The 22,110-nt window shown below is 38.0% G+C and overlaps 2 protein-coding genes across 2 annotated transcripts, besides 27 other annotated features; one reads left to right on the top strand and one right to left on the bottom strand.

The window, feature by feature from the left end:
- Positions 1-38: part of a mobile genetic element that runs on past the window's edge.
- Positions 1-7,200: part of a mobile genetic element that runs on past the window's edge.
- Positions 1-9,230: part of a mobile genetic element that runs on past the window's edge.
- Positions 1,527-1,562: a tandem repeat.
- Positions 5,628-5,644: a tandem repeat.
- Positions 7,192-7,986: a mobile genetic element.
- Positions 7,987-9,853: a mobile genetic element.
- Positions 8,173-9,230: a long terminal repeat.
- Positions 8,955-9,121: a mobile genetic element.
- Positions 8,958-9,124: a mobile genetic element.
- Positions 9,231-9,234: a direct repeat.
- Positions 9,854-15,218: a mobile genetic element.
- Positions 11,540-11,595: a tandem repeat.
- Positions 14,741-15,281: a dispersed repeat.
- A 16-nt stretch (positions 15,282-15,297) lies between these two features.
- Positions 15,298-18,357: a mobile genetic element.
- Positions 16,376-16,400: a tandem repeat.
- Positions 17,432-17,497: a tandem repeat.
- Positions 17,668-17,726: a tandem repeat.
- Positions 18,123-18,606: a mobile genetic element.
- Positions 18,602-19,198: a mobile genetic element.
- Positions 19,198-19,256: a mobile genetic element.
- Positions 19,209-19,220: a dispersed repeat.
- Positions 19,257-19,286: a mobile genetic element.
- Positions 19,283-19,410: a mobile genetic element.
- Positions 19,287-19,313: a dispersed repeat.
- Positions 19,409-19,465: a mobile genetic element.
- A 378-nt stretch (positions 19,466-19,843) lies between these two features.
- On the top strand, positions 19,844-20,577 carry EKO05_0003975 (uncharacterized protein; the record flags this gene model as incomplete). The annotated part of the gene is made up of 3 exons (XM_059636281.1): position 19,844; positions 19,915-20,014; positions 20,256-20,577. Coding segments are annotated over 3 exons (423 nt in total).
- A 281-nt stretch (positions 20,578-20,858) lies between these two features.
- EKO05_0003974 (uncharacterized protein) lies at positions 20,859-22,063 on the bottom strand (the record flags this gene model as incomplete). The annotated part of the gene is made up of 2 exons (XM_038945460.2): positions 20,859-21,961; positions 22,048-22,063. 2 exons carry the CDS (start codon positions 22,061-22,063, stop codon positions 20,859-20,861), a joined length of 1,119 nt encoding a protein of 372 aa, XP_038799797.2.
- Positions 21,775-21,879: a tandem repeat.
- Positions 22,064-22,110: the final 47 nt, after the last annotated feature.

Below are 22,110 nucleotides of genomic sequence, written 5' to 3'. Positions count from 1 at the left end.
TAGAGTATTAGTAATAACCTCTAACACCTTTATATAGTCTGAGCTGGCTAGCCCTATAGTAGCTCGCTAAGACTAGTAGAGGTACCTCTAGGCCTAGCGCCTAACAATGCCTCCCTTCTCTAGATTGTTTAGCTTAAACAATAGTATAATTAGTAATACTGTATTATTTTAGCCTAGCTTTAGACGTGTTTACTCTGTCTGTCCTGTTATGTCTAATTCTAACTAGGTTTAGGCGTTTAAGACACCTTGTAAGGCTAGATAGGGCTTAATACTAATTCTGCCTTTACCTAGTAAAAGTTAAACAGAAATCCTCTCTTACCTCTTACTTTACCTCTAGGGTCTAGGCAGCCGTCTGCGCAGGCTAAAGCTCTAACTAGGTAGCTAGCAGCATATAAGCTATCTATACCCCTAGTTTTATTAGTTACTACTACATCCTACCTTATTTTAGTAAGTACTAACCTATTCTGTCTAGCACTTTTGTAAGGATAGCTAAGGGATTTTCTAGGTCTTTCTAGCACGTTCTAACACATTTTAGCAGATAGCACTGCACAATACGCCTTAGTAACCTTTTTAGACTATTCCTAACTGCTACTGCCCACCACTAACTATTACTAACTATTACTAACTACTATTTGCTATAGCTGTTATGTTAATGCCTGCCTACTGTAAGATTAACATTACTAAGAATAGTAGGACTACTAAGCAGTGCTGTATACTATATCTCTACTACATTACTAACAGTAATGTCTATAGGGACTGTTGTTTCTCTACTAACCTAGCTTTATAGGGTAGCCTGCGTTATAGGGACGCCTAGGCCTACTACTACAGAGAGTGTTATAATAGCAATAAGAATTGCCTATTAGTACGTGTTTTATCTCCTTTTAGCTTGTTTTAGTATCTTTTAACATATTTAGGGCCCTAATAAGTATGCTAACAGCTACTTAAGGCTTTCTAGCAACATAGCGCGCCTTTACTCTAGTTACTGCCTAGTTACTACTAATTATACTGCTATTGTTAATGCAGCTAGCGTTAAGACTACCCCTGTAATATCTGCTACTACTGCGCCTATGTCTATTAATAAGAAGACCACAATAGGCAAGTCTATTATTAACTAGGCTAGCTTGTTGCTAGGTATAATTTAAGAGTACGTTCTAACGCGTTTTAGCTTATTATAGCTTAATGTAACCTTTATAGGAACTATTTACTATAGGAAGAGCTACTTATACTCTATAATAGCAACACTTATACGTATAAGTTAACCTTATCTAGCATCTACATTAAGAAGTGTAATTAATCTAAGGCTAGCGCTGTTAAGGCTAAGATGAAGCGAAAGAAGCTGTTAGAGGAGAGTGGTGGTAAGTCTAATCTAGACGCGCCTATTACCTCCTGTAAGAAGGTATTATAGCACGTTTTAACCTATTTTAATAATATCTAACTTCTTTTAGTTAAAGTACCAGATTGCAGGTACTGGCAAGACCCTAGGTTAGCTCTAGGAGGAGCGGGAGGAGTAGGAAGCTGCCGAACAGGCCGCTGCCAATGCTGCTACTGCCGCTGCTGCTGCTAAGAAGCCTTGTAGTGGTTGCAAGTCTACTACTTATACCTGTAGTAGAGGTTATAGTTAATAGATGTTCCCTATAATAGAAGGTTTAGATTAATAATACCTAAGTTTGTAGTTAGTAGACAGTTTTAGGCTAATATAGTAATTAGGTGCATTACACTCGTAGATAGTCTAAACAATACTAGGAAGGTGTTCTTTTATACTAATTCTTCTATATTTACTTATAATTATAACTCTATAATATAGCGTTTAACTTTCTTTATCTCCTTATATTAGAAATAGCTATAATAGGCTAAAAGATATCTGCATTAGCTAGTCTGTATTTCTTAGGGTAAGGTAGGGTTATGTTTTCCCTTAGCGTAAACTATTAAACACTTATTAATTATAAAACTCCTGTAGAGAAAAATCATAATTAAGTAAAGGTATTTAGCCTTTTTAGTCCCCCTCTTTTTTAGACTTTAACCTTAACATCTTATTATGCGGTCTAAGCAGTTACTTTATAGTTTTCTAGTATTATTTTAGCACTTCTTTAGAAAGATTTGTGCTAATTTCCTAGGAATTTTCTAATTTAGGGAATTTATCCTACTTAATAAGGTATTCCTACTATCTGTTGTCTAGTTACCTTCTGTTAAGGACTTTCTCCACATCCTACACCTTCTCTTCCCCTTTAACTATAGGTTTTTATATTTATTCCTATATAATTAGGATTTAACTTCTTAGTATATATAGGTCTAACAGTAACGCATAGAATACTAGATAGATTCCTTTTATTCCTGGCAGGTCTACTCTGTATGCACTAGGGCCGATCTAGGCTGTAATAGTCCTAGGTCCTTGGTATTTCTAGTCTAGCTTCTTTTTTAGGCGTACTGTCCTAATGTTCTTACTAGAGACTAGTACTTTGTCGCCTACTTTGAAGGGTGCTAGTAGTCGTTTCTTATCTAAGTGTTTCTTTTAATACTTGTTTAACTTTTCTATATTTGCTTTGCAGGTAGCCTATAAGGTAATAACTCTAGCAGCTAATTCCTTTACAAGGGGAGATTCTCTACCTTTTAATACTAAAGTAGGCTAATCTATGCTCCTTAGATCTATACTGTAATAGGCTTAGAAAGGTGTTATATTTATAGATACGTAAATGCTATTATTATACTTAAATTCTGTAATTAAAATCTATAGGGCCTAATTGTCTTATTCTGTAGTATAATAGTAACGTAAGTACTATTTAAGAGTCTGATTTTGCCTTTCTGTTTGGCCATCTGTCTAGGGATAATAGGCTGATGTTAAGACTTGTCTTAAGTTTAAATAGTAGTTAAAGGTTTCCTACGTCTTTAAGTTTATTAGCAGCCCCTAATCTAAGATAATTTGTGCTAGCGCGCTGTGTAAGCAGATAATTTCTCTAATCTAGGTGTATGCTAGGTCTTTTCTATCCTAATTAGCCCTAGCTAGTATGTAGTGTGACATTTTAGTTAATTTGTACACTACTACTAATATAGAGTTATACACCAGCCTAGCTACCTTACTAGAGGGTAGTTCTGTAATAAAGTCCATTATTACGTCCTTCTATAGTTAGCTTAGCACTAGTAAAGGTTGTAGTAACCTGTACAGTTTGTGTTAGGCAGTAGTTAATCTCCTACATACTAAGCAGTTATAGCAGTAGTTAGATATATCCCTATTAATGCCCTTCTAGGTGTATCTGCGCTGAATCTTCTCTAAGGTCCTTTGTGCTCTAAAGTGTCCTAACATTAGGTTATTATAACGTTCTTTAATAACTTACACTTTATCTTTTAGCCTAATAAGCAAGATACGCCTCTCCTTAGCTATATTGTCTTTTTCTAGGTTATTTTATCCTATTTTAATGTTACTTAACTCTTTTTTAGTACTAGAGAGTTTATCTGTGTTGTCTAAGTCTGTTGTCAGCTCTGTCTAACTGTTCTCTCTTAATTCTTCTCTTTTAAGATCCCTTATATCCTTTCTTCCTTTTACAGACAAACAAAGGGTTATAGCTGCTACTAGGGGAGTACTAGGGTTCCTTCTAGTTAGGATCTCCTAAAGTGGTTGTATAAAAGCCTTATTATACTTTTATAAGGGGTCTTATGCCTCTCTTATGTAATTAGGACGCTGTAAGGGTCTATCTGCAGGGTTTGTAGACCCTAGGCAATATGTAATTACAAAGTTAAATTTAGATAGCACTAAGTATACCCTTACTTACTAATAGCTAAGAACCTTTGTCTCTATAAACTATTTTAGGTTTTAGTAATCTGTTAAGATCTTAAAGAAGGTACTGTCTAAGTATCTTCGCTAATGCTGTAGGCTCTAGATAGTTGTAAGAAGTTCCTAGTTATAAGTATTGTAGTTATACTCTGCTTAGATTAACTTCTTTAAATAGAAGTCTACAGGCCCCTATTAGGCTAGCTTCCCTTCCCTAGGGACTAGTTAACTAAGGATTCCTGAGATAGCGCCTCTAGAGGCATCTACTTCTATCCTAGTCTGTCTCCTAGGTACGAAATAAACTAAGATAGGTATATTAATAAATAAATCCTTTATATTCTAGAAAGCTTATAGGGATTCTTTACTTAGCTTAAGAGGCTAACTCTCCTCCTTCCTTATTACTCAACCAGATTTAGCCGAATTTGGCCCTTTCTAGGTTAATTAGGTTAATAGCAAGGCTAATTTAGAAAACCCTATAATAAATCTCTAAAAGTAGTTTATAAAGCCTATAAATACTTAGATATTACAAACTGTGCGTGGAATTAGCTATTCTTAGATTGTTTTAACCCTGTCTAGGTTAATACTTACCCCTTTAGGTAAGACTATGTACCTAAGGTACTCTATGTGTTAATAGTGCTATTTACACTTGTCTAAGCGCATATAGAGGTCTGCTTTGCAAAGCCTCTCTAAGACCTCCTTAACATGTTAGACGTAGTCTTCCTCTGTCTTAGAGTATACTAATATGTTGTCTAGATATATAATATAAGTTATATTAACTAATCCTATCAGTGCCTTATTTATATAGGCCTAAAATTAGGTAGAAGTATTTGTAAGTCTAAATAGTATTACTGTGTACTTAAAATGACTATACCTAGTTTAAAAAGCAGTCTTCTACTTATCTCCTTTCTTAATTTAGATATAGTAATATGCCTTGTGTATATCTAGTTTAGTATAGAACTTAGCTTACGCTAGTTGTTCTAGTAACTCTGTAATTAGTAGTAATAGATAGTAGTTTTTAACTATTATCTTGTTTAGACCTCTATAGTCTACACACAGTTATAGGTTACTATCTTTCTTCTTTAAAAGGAGAATAGGCGCCCCTACTAGCAACCTTAAGTGTTATATCTAGCTACGTTGTAGATATTCTGCTAGATACTTCCTAAGTATCTTTAATTCTATTGCATATAGCCTGTATAACAGTTAGTAAGGGGAAGTAGCTCCTTCTATAATATTAATTACTAGGTTATGCTCTCTATACTCTAGTAGGACCTAAGCATTATCCTCTAATCCTAAGTGCGCATATTTGTAATACACTTCTAGAATTAGGCCCTTTTTAGCAGATATTAGGTTGTATGTACCTACTAAGTTTACTATACACATATAAACGTCTACTAAGAGACTTCTTATAGTGCGTTTAAACTCTTTAGCATCTTCTAACGCTATTTTCTCTAGTTTAGAAGAGTCCCTATACTTCTTCCCTTAGAAGAGCATACGCTAGCTTAAATAGCTTAGCTTAGGGTTTATCTAGTTAATCTAGGGTAATCTAAGGTATATCTTGTACCTTTGTAGGTCTGTAACTATAAAGGGTATCTGTTAGACCTCCTGTCTTCTACAGGAGTTAATAATAGATACTTTAGCTGTAGTTACTCTGTAGATAGGTATTTCTGCTCTGCCTATACCTTTAGCCACTTTTTTATTTAATAGTATAACCTCTAGATCCTGCTCCTTTGCTAGGAGAACTAAAATTAAGTTTAGTTGTAACCCTCTATCTATTAAGGCTTCTACGTTCTCTACATTGCCTATAGATGCTTTAACTATAAGTAGGTATATATATTCTAGGTATACTACCTTATAAAGAGAGATATTCTTCTTCTTCTTCTTAGACAATTTAATATAGGCTACAAGAGAGAAGATTAGCTCTTAGGTCCCTTGTCTTTTCCTAACTTATCTAGAGCAGGGTCTTTCTAGTTTAACTTTAGCTTTAGGCAGTTAGGGCAGTAGTAACTAGTTTCTCTGCACTTAAGGTATGCGTTTTAGGCCTTATGTAGCCTATGTTAGCCCTTTTTGCCCTTTACTAGCTCCTTACAGAACTTCTTAGACTTAAACAACTTTTTTAGGGTTTTTATGTTCCTCTCTAACCTAGAGTTACTAAATTGGCGCTTCTGTAGTCCTTTGTTAGTTGTCTTGCCCTTAGCTAGAGTCTTCTTAGGTAGCTGTTAGCTATGCTAACCTAGTCTCTAGTTAATAATGTTAGCTTGTTCCTCTACCTTTAGGATTATGTCCCTTTAATTATAGGGGATAAGAAACAAGTTCTTTTATATACTAGGGAGCAGTACAGTAATATTTTCTAGAACTTAAAGCTCTAGCGTATGTAAGTTGCCTAGTTCCTTCTATAGTAGACGTATAAAATCTAACAGATCTATAGGGGACTAAGATTTCTACTGCTTATATTGCTTTAAGGATTTATACGCTGCTTACTTACGTTTAGCTAGCGTTTCTAGAGTATCTAGCATAATTCTTTTTAGCTCTTACTATATTAGTTCCTAGGTTAGCTAAATACAGTAGTTAGTTGTGTAGTAGGCCTGCTACAACGGCTTTAGGTTCTCTAAGAGGTACCTTACGCTAAACTTAATCTTTTATTCCTTTATAAGGAAATTAACTAGAGATTAGAGGAAGTATCCCTTATAATCTCTCTCCTAATAGTTATATTTAGCGTAGTTACGCTTTATATACTTCTATAGGGGTTTAGGTTATAGAAGATTTATAGATAGAGAAGATTATAGTTTCTCTACCCCTTCTAGTACTTTTTAGAAGGATAGGATTGTTACTAGATCTCCTTTATTGTATTTGCGTCTAAGTTTACAGAGAAAGGAAAGTTCCTTGCAGTCTTTTGTCTCTTACAACTATTTGCGTAAGTTTTCTAACTCCTGTTATTAATTACCTACTTCTAGGCCATTCTGGCCTTCTCTAGCTGAAGCTACCCTATAGATGCAAATTCTAAGGTAAGGTATACTGCCTAGAGGACCTACAGATCCTCTTAAGGCACTATAGACACTTAGTGTCTGTTAAGGTATCTCCTTATCTATAGAGGGAGGTGTTACCTTACCCTCTACTAGCTCTCCTACAGGTAGGTTGTCTTAGTCCCTCTCCAAAGACAGTAAGCCTAGATAATTTGGTTTAAGACTTATAGTGGCTTAGGTCTTTCTTTAATTATAATATAAGAGTAATTAGAATATAAAGAGTGTATAAAGTAATTATAAGGGAGGATAGGGTTATAGAGGATAGAAGGTGTATTAAGGTACGTAGTGTGTAGTAACGAGACTAATTGCTAGAGTATTAGTGATAACCTCTAACACCTTTATATAGTCTGGGCTGGCTAGCCCTATAGTAGCTCGCTAAGACTAGTAGAGGTACCTCTAGGCCTAGCGCCTAACATTAACTACAGAACTAGGAACAACATGCCTAGGGATACTAGCAGCAGGGCTATTAGAGAGGCTGCAGAGGCAGCTAACAACATTCTAGTAGCAAGCTAAATCTAGGAAATAGCAAGCCCTAGTTGCTAACCTGTCCTACCTGTAGCTAGGGTTAGAAACTAAGGGGAAGTAAACCCGCATAACAGTTACAGTCCAGCTTAACAACGCTAACAGTATCCCTAGGACCCTCTAGGCTCTATATAACTTAGGCTTAGAGCTAAACCTTATTACTAAGCACGCAGCTAGGAACCTAGGGCTTAACCTAGTAGGCACTAACTAACAACTAAAGGCTGTAGTCCCGGACAACACAGAGCTGTCCTTAACTTACTAGTACTAGTTAATAGTAGTCTGCTACAACAGCAAAGGAGTACCTAAGACAATTAGACTAACTAAGTTCTAGTCTATATCTTTTGTTAGGTATAACCTAGTCCTAGGTTACCTATAGCTAGCTAAAGCAGATTTATATATCTATTTCTTAGCAGAAACCTATAAGTAGTTTACTAATAAAACTAAGAGAGTCTAGCTGTTAACAGCTAAATAATTATTTAATAAACTAGGTCTACGTAAGCAGCTATATCTACTACATTCTAGAAGCCTAAATATAGACAGTCTAACAGACGCCTACTAGGCAGACGCTAGACAGATATTAGAGGCAGCTTGTCTTACTAAACAGTTAAGAATTATAGCAGTAGAACTTAACAGTAGTGCTATTCTAGGAGACAGCGCTCTAGATATAGAAGAACTTAAGTATAACGTACTCTACAGGTAAGCGGATTAAACGGGTGAGCAGATCACTCTGCTAAGACTACACCAAATTTCTACCCTATTATAGCTCGCATTAGCCTACTTTAGCCTTGTATACAGTAGTGTAGTACATAATATTATTTAGAAACATCTTCTACAGCCTTCTTACATGTACGTAAGTTATGTCTAACATTGTAGCACTTTGTACAGCGTCTTTAGGTTACTTCCCCTCCTTTAGCGCGCACTTGCTTCTTTACCTTCTTACTATTACTACGCGCCCTAAACTTAGTTAGAGTAGTTAATTAAAGGCCTTCCTTAGCTGTTAGGACTCCCTTCTGCTGTAATTGCTTTCTTTTATACGATTTACGTCGCGTAGCAGCCTTATTTGCTGCTTAAAGCCTAGTAATCTCCCTTTAAGCCAACACTAGCTTATGCGCTACTATAGCTGCGCCTTTAGTAAGCTTTTTAAAGGCCTTAACTATTAAAGTTAGTAAGCTGCTTGCATGCCTTTAAATCCTCTCTTAAACCAGCGTTAATTGCGACCCTATTTGCAGGGTAGTGCTTAGGGTTTAGGACTGCTAGGGCTTATCTTCTATAGTAGGTAGCGGTAGGGTACGTAGGCGGACATCAAGACCCATTATGACCCGTTCTAGGTCAAGGGGGACTATTCTAGCGCCTTAGAAGCCTTCTTAGATATTGCTAGAAGTAAATGTCTCCTTATAGGCGTCTATAAAGCATAGTAGGAACTTAGTTTTAGTAATATAAGTAATGTAGTTATGTATAAGATTCTTAGCTTAGCACCTATATACCTTCTTTAGAGGGGTAAAATAACCTACATCTAGTGGTTATAAGAGGTAAGATAAGTGTAGAGGCATACACAGTATAACAATCTTTGCTTCCTTATAGTATTATTAGAAGTTAAGGGAGTTGTAGCTCTTGTGGCTGTTAATAAGGAGTAGCTAGTGTACTCCTTAGGTGCGCGTCTTTGTATAGGCATCAAAGTGCTTTAACCAGTCTAGACTAAGCTTGTTAGTAGTCCATCTGTTCTTAGAGACTCTAATAACCCAGTTATAGGGCAGATTGTCCTCTTTGTACCAGGCAGAGAGGTGGTTGCAGCCTTTAAAGATAATAAAGGGTAGAATAGCCTACCCTGTGCTATTAATGCCCTGTATAACTGTTGTCTACTCTTAATTGCCCTACTGCACTGCCTTTAGCTGTCCTTAACGCTCTAAGCCTGTAATAACTGCTCCTGTTAATATCTAGCCTATTATAAAGCCTGTCTTATTAAAGTTGTATATATTATTGTCCTAGATACTATACTTAGCTTTAACATTTGCTACAAGCCTAAACCAGCCCCTAATAATCTCTAGATCCTTACAGAGGGCTCTCTTGTAGTTGTACTTGCAATTAAACCTTACTTTAAGGTTAGGGCGGCGCTTAACAAACATATTAGGCTAGTTTATGCTAACATAGCCTATATTGCGCTTAGCACGCAAAGAATTAGCTATATTAGCTATAGCAGCCAGCTAAGGAGTAAATCCTTATACATCTAGCTTAAGGATGTACTTAGTAATCACGTCCTCCTTAGTCTGGTCTATAATCTGTTAAACTGGCGTATAATTAGCTTGTGTAGGTTGTCCTGTGTATTAAGCGTGTAGTGTACTGTAAGGCGCGTTATATATAGCTGCAGCGCGTTATATAGTAAGTGTTATGTCTTATTTAATTGCCTAGAGCGCAAGCTGTATCGCAGCTTCTCTTAAGGGCGTAGATTGATGTTATTGTTGAGGCATTGCGTGGTAAGGTGGAGGTTTGGTGTGGTCTTGGCAGAGTGATCCGCTCACCTGTTTAATCCGCTCACCTGTGGAGTACGTTATGCCTAAACACCTCTATTATAAATAGTTTTCCTTTAGTAAATAGTAAATAATTATGTTAGCACTACACTAAGAGTATAACTACTCTATTAAGATTAAGGATAAAGCTAAAGTTCCTAACCTCCTAATCTATAACCTATCTTGCAGAGAGCTAGACATCCTCTAGGAATACCTTAAGACAGCATAGGAGAAGGGCTAGATCTACCTAAGCAAGTTGCTAGTAGGTGCCCCTATCCTGTTTATCTCTAAGTTAGACAGTACTATAAGACTATACGTTAACTATTAGGGATTAAACAGGGTAACTATTAAGAACTAGTACCCTATACTGCTAGTTAGTAAGATAATAGACTACTTATTAAAAGTAAAGGTCTTTACTAAGCTAGATCTACATAACACCTACTATAGGCTCTAAATTAAGAAAGGTAGTAAGTAGAAGACTGCGTTTAAGATACAGTACAGTTATTTTAAATACCTAGTAATGCCTTTTAGACTAGCAAACGCGCTAGCCACGTTTTAATCCTACATCTACTAAGCCCTAGGAGGCCTACTAGATAGAACCTGCGTAGTCTACCTTAATAACATCCTTATCTACTCCTAGAACAAGAAGGACTACAATAAGCACGTTAAGGAGGTCCTAGATCGCCTAGTTAAGTAGGGGATGTTTGCGAAGGCTAGTAAGTACGTCTTTTCTAGCAAGTTAGTAGAGTTTCTAGGATTTATTATTACACTAGAGGGCGTAGTTATAGACCCTAAGAGGGTCTACACTTTTACTAAATAGCCAGAGCTATTAAGCTATAAGGACATTTAGGTGTTCTTAGGCTTTACTAACTTCTATTAATAATTTATTTTTAACTACTTAGGAATTATCTAACTGCTTATAGACTATATAAGAGCCGCCTAGAACCTAACAGAGGACTAGGGGGTCTCTAGTCTAGAAAGAGGGAAGGTAAGACTAAAGAAAAGCTAAAAGGGACTAACAAAATAGTACAAACTATAGCACTAGCTAAAGGAAGCCTGCACAGCGTTTCTTATAATTAGGGAGAAGTTTATAAAAGCCCTAGTGCTATAACACTTTAACTCTAATAAGCCTATTATTATTCTTATAGACGCGTTAGACTTTACTATAGCAGCTATCCTATTACAACCCTAGACAACTAAAGTAGCAACAGAGCAGCACTAGAAACTAGTAGCGTTCTAGAGCTAGAAGTTCTAAGGTTTATCTATTAGATAGCATACCTATAATAAGGAACTCTTAGTAATTATTAAAGCTTTTAGGTAGTAGAGGCATTACCTTAAACACGCCCCTATAACAATCTAGGTACTCTTAGACTATAATAACCTAAGGTACTTTATAATAATAAAGAAGCTCTCTCTAAAACAAGCCTGTTAGGCAGAGGAGCTAGTAAGGTTTAACTTTAAAGTTAAATACAAGCTAGGACTAGAGAACGTAGCAGACAGTCCCTTAAGACGTCTAGATTACGCATAAGGTCTTAAGGTTAGGGAATAGTAAGCCCTTAGGGACGCTATACTACCTACCTTACAACAGAAGCTTTAGATCTAGATAATTTAAAAGTCTAGGGCTTAAAAAGATGTATAGGTAATATCTAGGAGTAACATACCTATAGAAGACCTAGTAGGGGTCTAACAACTGCCTAAAATTATCCCTAAGGAATTCTACTAATATTAGATTAGCCTTAGAGACTTGTCTCCTCTAGCTCTTAGCCCTCTATCTAATAGCTATTAGAGCTAGGGTTAATCTAAAGACACTAAAGCTAAGGGACTAGACTTTAACGTTGCAGAAGCTCTCCTTTATAGCCTAGATAATAGAGTTAGTGCCCCTATATACCTTGCAAACAAAGCTATATAAGAAGATTCTGCTTACAGCTTAGAAACCCTAGAACTCCTAATAGATTTTGTTAAGTAAGTCTAGTAATAGGACGCAGTATACCCTGTAAACTAGTTATTAACAACCTAGACAGACAGCAGAGTAAAGAAGGGACAGCACTACTAGGAAGTTAACCCTAGTAGGACCTTACGTAGAAGTAGGAAAGTTTAGATTCCTAACAATATTACACTACGCTAAACTATCCTTTTAAGGAATTATAATAACCCTATAAAGGGTTACTACAGTATAGATAAGACTGCTAAAGTACTTAAGAGAAAGTACTACTAGCTGTAACTAATAAAGGACGTATATAAGTATATCTAAAGGTGTCCTATATACTAACTATATAAGATTAGAAGGTATAAGCTATAGAGATTACTTACACTATTACTAGTACTAAACACAGCCTAGTAGTACTTCTCCCTTAACTTTGTAACAGACCTACTAAAGTTAATAGACGTAAAGGGGAATAAGTATAACTCTATACTAGTCCTTATAGACCACTTTAGTAAGTACGTCTAGTACCTACCCTGCACTAAGACAATTACTACCTAACACCTAGCTAAGCTGCTTATAGAGCAGAGCTTTTTAAAGCAAGAACTACTAGATACGTTATTGTTAGATTAAGGTTTAGTGTTTACTAGTTAATTCTAGTCTAATATATACTACTACCTTAAAATTAACTACTAATTAAGTACAGCTTTCTACCCCTAGACAGATAGGCAGACAGAGTAATAAAACTAGGAGTTAGAAACGTACCTCCGCATATATATAAACTACTAACAGAATAACTAGGTAGACCTCCTACTATACGCTAAGTATGCCTATAACTCTAAAGCTTACTCTGCCTATAGAGAATCTCCTATAAAGGTTGCCTTTAGCACAGACCCTAAAGGATTTAACAGGATACCTAATAAGCACTAGCTATAAAAACCCTAAACTGTCTAGAATAAGGATAAGGTAACACTAGAACTACGCTAGTAGGTTGCTAGCTGCCTATTAAACTAGCATAAGATATAAAAAATAGTAAAGAAGGCCTTAGAGTATGTATAAGAAGGCAACGCCTAGTAGTATAATATAAAATAGTCTAAACAACCCTTTACTAAGGGAGACTCTGTTCTCCTTTAGGCTAAGAACCTAATAACAAGCTGTCCTTCTAAGAAGTTTAACGCTTAATACCTTAGGCTATTTATAGTAATTAAGAAGGTAAGTAAGCTAGCATATAAGCTAAAGCTGCCTCTATTTATAGATAGAGTGTACCTAGTGTTTAATATATTACTTCTTAAGCACTAGAGGGAACCCCTTATAAGTAGTAGGTTCTAGCTAGGTCCTATTAGTATACTAGAAGACGTCTTACCTAGTAATAGGTTTAAAGTTAAAGGTATACTGTTATATAGAGATACTACTGCCTAGGAAAGGAAGTATAGGGTTAAGTAGCTAGGTTAGCTAAATAAAGAAGCCACCTAGAAACTACTTAAGAACCTTAACTACTGTAATAAGATTCTTTAGAATTATTACTAATACGCTTAGGCAGGTAATCTATTAAGAGTAGGCTGTCCTACAACTAACAGACTAGCGCAACTAAAGTAAAAGAGGGGATGTCCTTAGAAGTCCGCCTTATAAACCCTACTCTAAAATAGCTAATAGAAAGTAAGGATAGATAGTCCTAGGACTTGTGCAACTAGATGCTAAAGAAGGTCTAGCGTCTATCTAATATATTACTAGCAAAGACTAGCACATTTATAGGAGAGGAGAGTTTATTATTATCTACTAGTCTGTTAAGCAGTATTACAGAGATAGAGGGTCTTTATAACTACAACTACAGCTTAAGCAGCTCCTCTGTAACCCTTAGAAGGGCTTATCTTATAGGAGGGGCTGTAACAGCAATAACTACCTAGGGTAGGTTTAGTTAGAGACAACAAAAACTGCTTAAAAGGAGCTAACAGAGCCTAAACAGCAGAAGGTAGGTTAGTACTATAGTAGTACTACTGCTTTTCCGCATTATAAGCACTACCTGTCTTCTAGAAGTAATCCTTAATTATGCTGTTAATTATAAAGTTGTTAGGAAGCTTTATACTAACAGTCCTAACTACAGCCTATAAAAGTTAACTCTATATAAGAAAGAGGGGGAAGAAAAATACCTATAATGTACCGCTTAAGGTTATATAACTAAGAAACCTAACAGTCTTAAGCGTACCTAGTCTTGCTTAGACTAGACTTATTAATATAGTAATAAACTACAGTTTTATAAGTAATAAAGCTATTATAATAAGCCTTAGCATAGTTATAGGCAGTCTACTAGTATACCTACACCTAAGTAATTACATTATTATTAGCTGCCTAGTTACCTTAAGTAACTGTCTTATTATTTATCTTATAAAGGGCACGCTTAATTAAGAAATTAAGCATATTATAGCCTTAACAGAAAACAGGGTTAATTTATAAAAGTTAGCAGGAGTAGACACTAGGGCAGCGTAGGAAATACCTTAATATACCTCTCTTTCTTTAATTAGACGTAGTAGGGATATATGCTAAAGTTGTCCTTATAAAGCCTATACCTACTAGGCTAACAAAAGACACAGATAAAGGATAAGATAGTGCTATTAGGGTTACTCTTAAATAAGGTAGTTAAGTGTGTAATACTAGTATAGTACTAGTACTGCAAAAGCAACAGCTAAGGCTGTATACTCTTAGGTAGCTAGTAGACGTAGTTAGGTAGAGCCTTATAGGAGATATATATTAGAAGGGGCGTTATAGTGTAGAGGGTAAGGGCTAGTAGGTATATGTAGATAAAGGTATAGGGATAATAAGGCACTATAAGTAAGTAGATACAGTCCTTATATACACTAAATTCCCTCTACCTAGCAGCTCTCTAGTAACAACCTAACCTCTTACTGCTCTCTTACCTGTCGCAATCTACTGCGTAGAAAGACAATTCTTATTACAAATATCTAGGCACAGGTCTATTAACTGCTAGAAGGGTAACTAGTAATCTTACCTAAGATTTATATTATAAATAAATACTAGAGCCTAGACTATACTACGTAAGAGTCTAGGTAAGGCACTAGGTGTAGTAAGGCTAACAGCTTACTATTACTGCTAGCATGCAGACAAGATCCCCTATAAATAAGTAAATCCTAGGCTAGTTTACGCAGGAACAGGGCTGCAGAAGCTGCTAGTAATCCTCTTACAGACGTTACTAGTTAGGGACTTACTACTCTAGCCTATAAGGCAGATAACATCTAACTACTTACGCCTCTAGCAGCCTTAGCCTTAGGATTAAGGCACCTAATTACTTAGAAGATTATAGAGAGCAAACAGTAGGCACGCCTAAGGTAACCTTTAGCCTAGTGCTAGGCGCTATATACGCTATGTAGGGAGTAAATAATACCTCTTATATATTACCTATTTAGTGTATAATTATTACGCTCTCTGTAGACTTAGCTATATAGGTTTTAGAGCTAATAACTGCTAAGGCGTTATTTATAGTAACGTCTAGCAGAAGTAACAGCTTATTAACTAGTAGCTAATAAAGGCATAAGGGAAGACTTGGCCTTAGCTAGTCGTTTCTTCCCTTTCTAGAGCTTTATATTGCAGTCCTATAGTTTATGCTATAGTAATACTTTATAGTTTTATTATACTAGAAGAGTTCTTTATAACTATTGTATTTATCTAGGATTTTAGTAGGTGCACTGTCCTTCTCCTTAGCTGCGCTTTTCCTATCTCCTACTATCTTAGTAGTTAGTAGCTAGCTAACTGCTCTATTTTAGCGCGTTTTATGTGTTAAAGAGATGTTATTAATCTTCTTCTTATCTACTAACTGCAGCGTATGTTGCGTAGGCATTAGTTTAGCTATATAGTGCTTACATCTGTTAAATAAGATTTATTACTTCTTCTAATTAATTTGTAGATTATACTCTTATAACTTTAGTAGTCCTAATATAATATTATAGGCAGCCGTCCTAAGAATATTAGGATCTAACTTCTCTTTATAGTTTTGTATCCTTAGGGGGACACCTTAAATTTTAAGCGTGATTCTTTCCTCCCCTAATATTAGCTCTCTGTTAGCTACTTATAATAGGTACAGTTCTTCTTTATACTATAGTTAAAGTCTAGCTTCTTTTACTACTATGCGGGATATGTAGTTTCCCTAGGCTCCTAAGTCTAATAATACTAATAGCTCTACTGTATTTAGTATAATAGTGAGCTTAATAAGGCAATTAATAGAATTAATAAATTAATCCCCAGCGCTCTTAGGCGCTGTTCTAAAAAAGTCTTGTTAGTAAATATGTTATGTTCCTTATGTCTGCAGTAGACCTTATAGTCTTAGTTTAGGCAGTCTTACTAGTACGCGTCTTAGCACTGTCTATTAGCTACTAACTATATTTAAATTACTACTTATAGGTTATCTGTTCTAGGAAACTAGGCGTAGCTATGTTTGTTAATAAGTTGCCTCTTATATAAGTTGTTCTGACAGTTATACTACTAAACATAATAAGAATAGTATTCTAGAGGAAACTATCTATAATTTAGCTTAGATTCTTAGTGTACACTGTATTAGTTATTACTGCAGGCTGTCTATAATAATTCTCTATGTCTTAATTTCCTAACATCTAGTTTGTACTTGGGTTGTGGGCTAAGTAGTAGTAGAAGTAATATTAGTAAGGGTTGTTGTTCCCTTATATGCTGCACGCTACGTTATATCTCCCTTTTACACTAGTGTTAATCTTTAGCTTCTTCTAGATTGTTTAGCATTTATTAGCAGTTGTTAGTCTGTTATTTAACCTGCTAGATAAGCTAGTTAAAATCTAGAGTAAGCTGTTCTTTCTTAGATCCTACTATAGGTTAAATAAGTTCTTAACACATATAGGCGTACGCTTCTTCCTTAGCACAGCGCTTACGCTGCTAGCATTAGTGTTAGCATTACATAGTGTCTTATCTAATCTTCCTAAGTATTTGTTTAGATGTATCTAGGAGGTTGTCTATCTTATATTAGTAGTCTTTAGTCTCTTTATATAGTTTACTAATATTGTTAAGCATAGCTTACTCCTTAGTAACATCTTCTAGTTTACGTTTAATAACTAGAAGTTCCTTACCTTTAAGACTAAAGTAACATATTCCTTGTTAACAGAACAGGCCTTTGTATTTTTTACTAACCTTAAGGCTCTTTCCTTCTATACAGCATTCTACTGCGTAGTATTACTAGTTGCTATTAGTAAACAGTACTCCTTTGCCTTCTATAGTGTTGCAGTAAGAGGTTACTATACAAATAGGATGTTTAATACATTTAGTATTATCCTTAGGACTAGACTCTAGGTCTTCTATAAGTTGTCCTATGTTATTAGTAACCACTTCCTAGTTACTAGCATCTGCAGTATTGTTATTACAGTTTAGGACATTAAGCTGTTGAAAAACCTTATTATTTATTTTATAGTTTCTTATAAAGTAACATAGTTTACTACAGTTATAACAGTTCTTACTGCTATTATTGTTAGAGTAGTGTCCTCCTCTACCCTTCTTTTTATTCTAGCGTTCTAGTAGTAGTTCTTTATTAAGGTTTAAGAGGTCTATAGCCTCTAATCTAAAGTAGCTACTCTGTGTATTATTATAGACGCGTTAGCTAGTATTAGGCTAGTAACATCCTCCCTATTATTCTTAGTTTATATTGTTGCGCTATAGGTTATATAAGGGTAGGTAGTTATTTCTAATAGCTATAACTTATGTCTACAGATCTTCTTATAGTTCTAGTTATAGTTTATAGAGCTTAACATTAATAGATATAGACTTATTAATAAGTTTGTCTAAGGTCTTAGTACTAGCGCTAGTGCGCATTAGTTCCTCCTTAATAGTAGGTTTTAATCCTTGTTTGTATATATTAATTAATATAGTGTTGTCCTATTCTATATTAGTAGTAAGTTGCTAAAACTTAGCAGTATAGTTAGCTGTAGAATAGGATTATATAATACGTTAGTTATTATAATATATAATAGCTAGTTTGTTTAAGACTCTAAAGATTAGCTTAATTATTTGTTTAAAGTTGTTAAAGTTGTTAAACTATTTAGAGATGTCGTCTAGACATTTGTCTAATATAGCCTTTTAGAGAAAGGATGTAATCTATTTAAAAGCGTTTCTGCGTATGTAGCTAGCAGCTAGCATAACACATTTATTATTAGAAATCTTACTTTCTTAGAATTTAAAGAACAAGTTAAACTAGAAGAGCTAGTTATTAAGCTTGTTATGTTCTCTATTATAGGTGTCTAGTTTAGCTATATTTATAGTGCTGCTTATAACAGAAGCTTCTATATCTATATTACTAGAGTAAGTGCTACTAAGGGTAGCCTAAGATCCTAAAGTACTTATCTTAGGGGTGTTTGAAATATTAAGTTTTTTACTTTAGACAAAGCCTGTAAGTAATTACTTAATTAGGTCTTAAGGATAAGTACGTGTAGGGGTTCTTAAGGGGGTAGTTGTCTAGTTAATAACTGTAGTAACTAGGGTTGTAAGGAAGAGTAAAGAGTAGACTATCTGTTTTACAAGCAGGGTTAAAATACTCTAATAACAAAGTTAATTAACAAAGTTAAATACAAACTATAAGGGTTGTGTTCCTATAGACTATATACTTTAATAATTTTAGTAGTAATATAGACTAATTAGTGTTATATATACTCTAATTGCACTAAGCACTAATTATACTAATTACTAATTGTACTAATTACACTAAGCCCTAATTAGGTCACGTGTTCTATAAGTGGTTAACTAAGTGCTAACACTGTAATTGTTACTTACTTGTTGTTCGTTCTGTTGTTATAATTACTGTGCCGCAGCTACTATAATTAGACGAATCCTTCCTGTATTCTATAGATCGTAACAGGCGCTAGTTAGTTAGGGGGTAAAACAAAGGGCTAGTACTCTAGAGCCTAAAAAAAGAAATAACAATTTATCCTACTAAATATGAAAGATAGGTAGTTTGTACTTAGAAGACGCGTAGGAAAGGCTAATTTATACTTAAAAACATACACTTACTACCTATACTAGTTAAGGGTAGAGACTAAGAAAAGAACTCTAAATAGGGCTAATGTATAGTAAAGAGATAGTACACTAGACTAAAACTTTAGTATAACCTTAAGTAGTAGTAGATAACTACTAGCTTAATAAAGGTAGAAGCCTAAGAGAAAGCTAAAAAAAATTGCTATTAGGTCTACTATTATATAAGGCAGACTTTATAAGCATAAAAGTAGTAATCTAGTAAACTAATAGATTTAAAAGAGGAGTAAATAAAATAGCAGACTGTAAGCTATAAGAGGGCAGAGAGAGAGACCTAGTTATAGTAGTAAGGCCTGTGCTCTCTGCAAGTGAAAGTGAAGGCAAGTAAAGGAAGGTTCTACTAGGGTTGATAGAATCTGCTAGTAGGTTGTGACACATACTAGTAGGTTACCATCTTACCTTAGCAGAAGTCCTTACAGTTATCGCGTTAAAAGGTAAAATCTTGGTGTGGTCTTAGCAGAGTAGCCGACTTGCCTGTGAGGCCGACTCGCTCGTAGAGTACGTTAGACCTTTTTTATTTCTGAGTAGATAAGCCTAGTTAATCAGACAGAATATGTCAAAGGATGTAAAGATCTATCTAGTGTTCTACATCGCTATGTGAGAACCTGCTAACTCCAGAGCGTTTATCTATCAGGTGTTGGTGGGACGTCACGCGAATCCGGGCATCACGCGAACGGACATGGTACCCCGCTGTTGTGTTATTATCCAAGTCCAAAAATGTTTAGGAGAAAGAAAAAACACCTGAATATTTACCTCTGGAGATTTAAGGCAGATGTATGTAACGATTGTATCTTCACTTAACCATGGTCAAGTGCAGAGCCTAGTCAGTGTGTAGATTGTCCATGCTGGGAAGTCGGGCCCGACCCACCTAAAGCGGACAAAATATCACGAAGAGGAGGAGAAGCAACAATAGCAATCGAGTGACGACTTAGCAGAGCTGCAGATCGAGCGAGGGTACATAGCTCAATGCAGGATACGTTACCGCAAGAATTAACCTTTATAACCGTGATTTTCCCTTTAAGATTGCGACAAAACTCCTGTGCACATATACACACAATTCAACAGTAAGTGGAAGCATTACCAGATCTGAATTTCGGTTGCAATGTAGAGAGTACACACTTACTGGGCGTCTAGTGTCTCAAACTGCTGTCCCTCTCACGATCATCAAAGGCGCAGGCCATGAGTACATCCCGATCCCGCAAGGCGAAAGCGCCATTGTCGCAGACTTTCACTCGTAAACCTCACTTTTGCTATTGCATGAATTGGACTTTTCCCTCTGCAGAATTATTTGCTATCGCACGAGAGGACTTCTTCTGCAGCATGATTCGCTATTGCACGAGAGGACTTCTTCCTCTCCAGCATGATTCGCTATCGCACGGGGACCTCTTCCTCTGCAGCATGATTCGCTATTGCACGAGAGGACTTCTTCCTCTTTACCATCAACATCTGTTTGAGCGTATCTAACGCGCGCACAGCATCCAAACCCAAACCACCGACTCTCCCACCTACCTCACTTCAGGATTTTACCGGATCCAAGCAGGACCGACGCGTAACATCCCCCAGTACACGTACGAAGAGACCAAGTATGTTCTCAGCGGGCAGATTGACGTCTTGGACGAGGCGACGGGTGTCACGCATCATCTGGTCGCGGGCGACTTTGCATTCTTCCATGTAGGCTCCAAGGCGCAGTTCTCGAGCAAGTCGGGTGGGCTGGCTTTCTTTGCTGTCACGAGGCCCATCATCACACAGCACCCGGGCCTGCAGGGGAGGGAGGAGGAGGTGAAGTCGAAGTTGTGAGAGATGGGTATCGGTCCTTCCCAATAGGCAGCCATAGCTTTGTCGTGTACCGTTGTGAAGAAACATGGTATTTTGGAATAAAAAGCTAGTGCAGAAGACGTTGGACACGAGGAAGCGTGGATGCAAAGCCCAACATGGAATTAACGACACTTGTGCTATGCTAATGACTCGTGGAGAAGGGGTTGAATTCAACAGGGGGATGATTGGGAAGACGGGGCTGATGATGCTAAACGGCCGCCTCGGTAGTGTACAGATGTTACCACGTGACTTGTCATGTATGTTTACATTTTTCCACCGGTCAGGACCTCGGCCAGCTTCTTGACCCGCTCCTTGGCCAGGCCGACGCCCTCGCCACCACGCAGCTTGTTCATCCTGTCGCCGACACCCTCGGGCATGGGCCCGTGCCAGGGCGACAGGCCCTCCTTGCCCTCTGCGCGAGGGCCCATGTTGCCCCTGACGTCCCAGCCGATGGGCGAGTCTTCTGTGCCGAACGTCTTCTCAATGGCGTCGTCGAGCTGCTCCTCGCTGACGATGAAGTGGCGGGCGTTGGTGTAAAGGTCGTGCAGACGGGCCTCGCGCACGGCCTGCTGGGCGGCCAGTCTGCGCTCGTAGGCCCTTGTTCGCGCGTCCCTGTTCTTGTTGGCGGCGGGGAGGGCGTCGGCGAGGAAGTCGCGCACGCCCTTGGAGACGGAGGTGTCGGTCAGGACGTCGACGCGGCGGCGGGGCGCCATGGCCAGGGCGGTGCGCAGCTCGCCGCTCTTCTGGATGCGGTGCAGGTGCTGGGCGTCCGAGGCGAGCTTGCGGGCGTGCAGCTCCTGGACGCCCTCCTTCAGGGCGAGTTTGCGGGCGTCGGCCAGGCGCTGCTTGTACAGGCGGAGGTCGGCGTCGCGGCTGAAGGGCCCGGGGGCCTTTGGGTGCTTTGCATCCTTGGTCGACTTGCGCAGGAAGGCGTCCGAGTGCTTGGGGTGCTGGTTGCGTGTCTGGAAGATGTCGCGCGGGATGGGCAGGTGGCCCTTGAGGTCGGGGTCGAGGGGGAACGTGGGCTGCGCCGGCTGCGGCACCTCGATGTAGTTGGGGGACTGGGGGCCGAGGGCCAGCGCGGGCCGTGTGGCGGAGAAGGGGCGGACGTGGGCGTGGGCGTGGAGGCAGCTGGCGGGCGGCGGCGAGGCCCAGGCGGCGCGGGCGGAGATCCTGGGCGGCATGGAGGTGGTGATGGCGATGGTGATGGTGACGGTGATGGTGATGGTGATGGTGATGGCGATGATGGTGGCGACGGCGATGGCAATGGCAATGGCGATGGCGGGTGTCAATGGGGTCGCGTGTTTGCCTGGCCCGGTGCAGAGCTGCTCGAGGCGCCGGGACTCGATGCGCAGTGACTTGCGTCCTGTCCACACGGTGGGTGCGCTGCGAAAAGTTGTGCCAAGGCGCGCTAGGGCGCATGTGCAGCAGCGCGCTGAGAAAAAGTTCAACCGTGAAAATCGGCCATCGCTCCTCCACCGCCAATCTCCCCACCACTGGGAGCCGCGACACGAG

This window comes from Ascochyta rabiei, chromosome 6 (assembly GCF_004011695.2).
Source record: "Ascochyta rabiei chromosome 6, complete sequence".
Taxonomy (NCBI): Eukaryota; Fungi; Ascomycota; class Dothideomycetes; order Pleosporales; family Didymellaceae; genus Ascochyta; species Ascochyta rabiei.
Note: the sequence above shows the minus strand (reverse complement) of the source record. Positions and strands in the feature narration are given on the sequence as shown.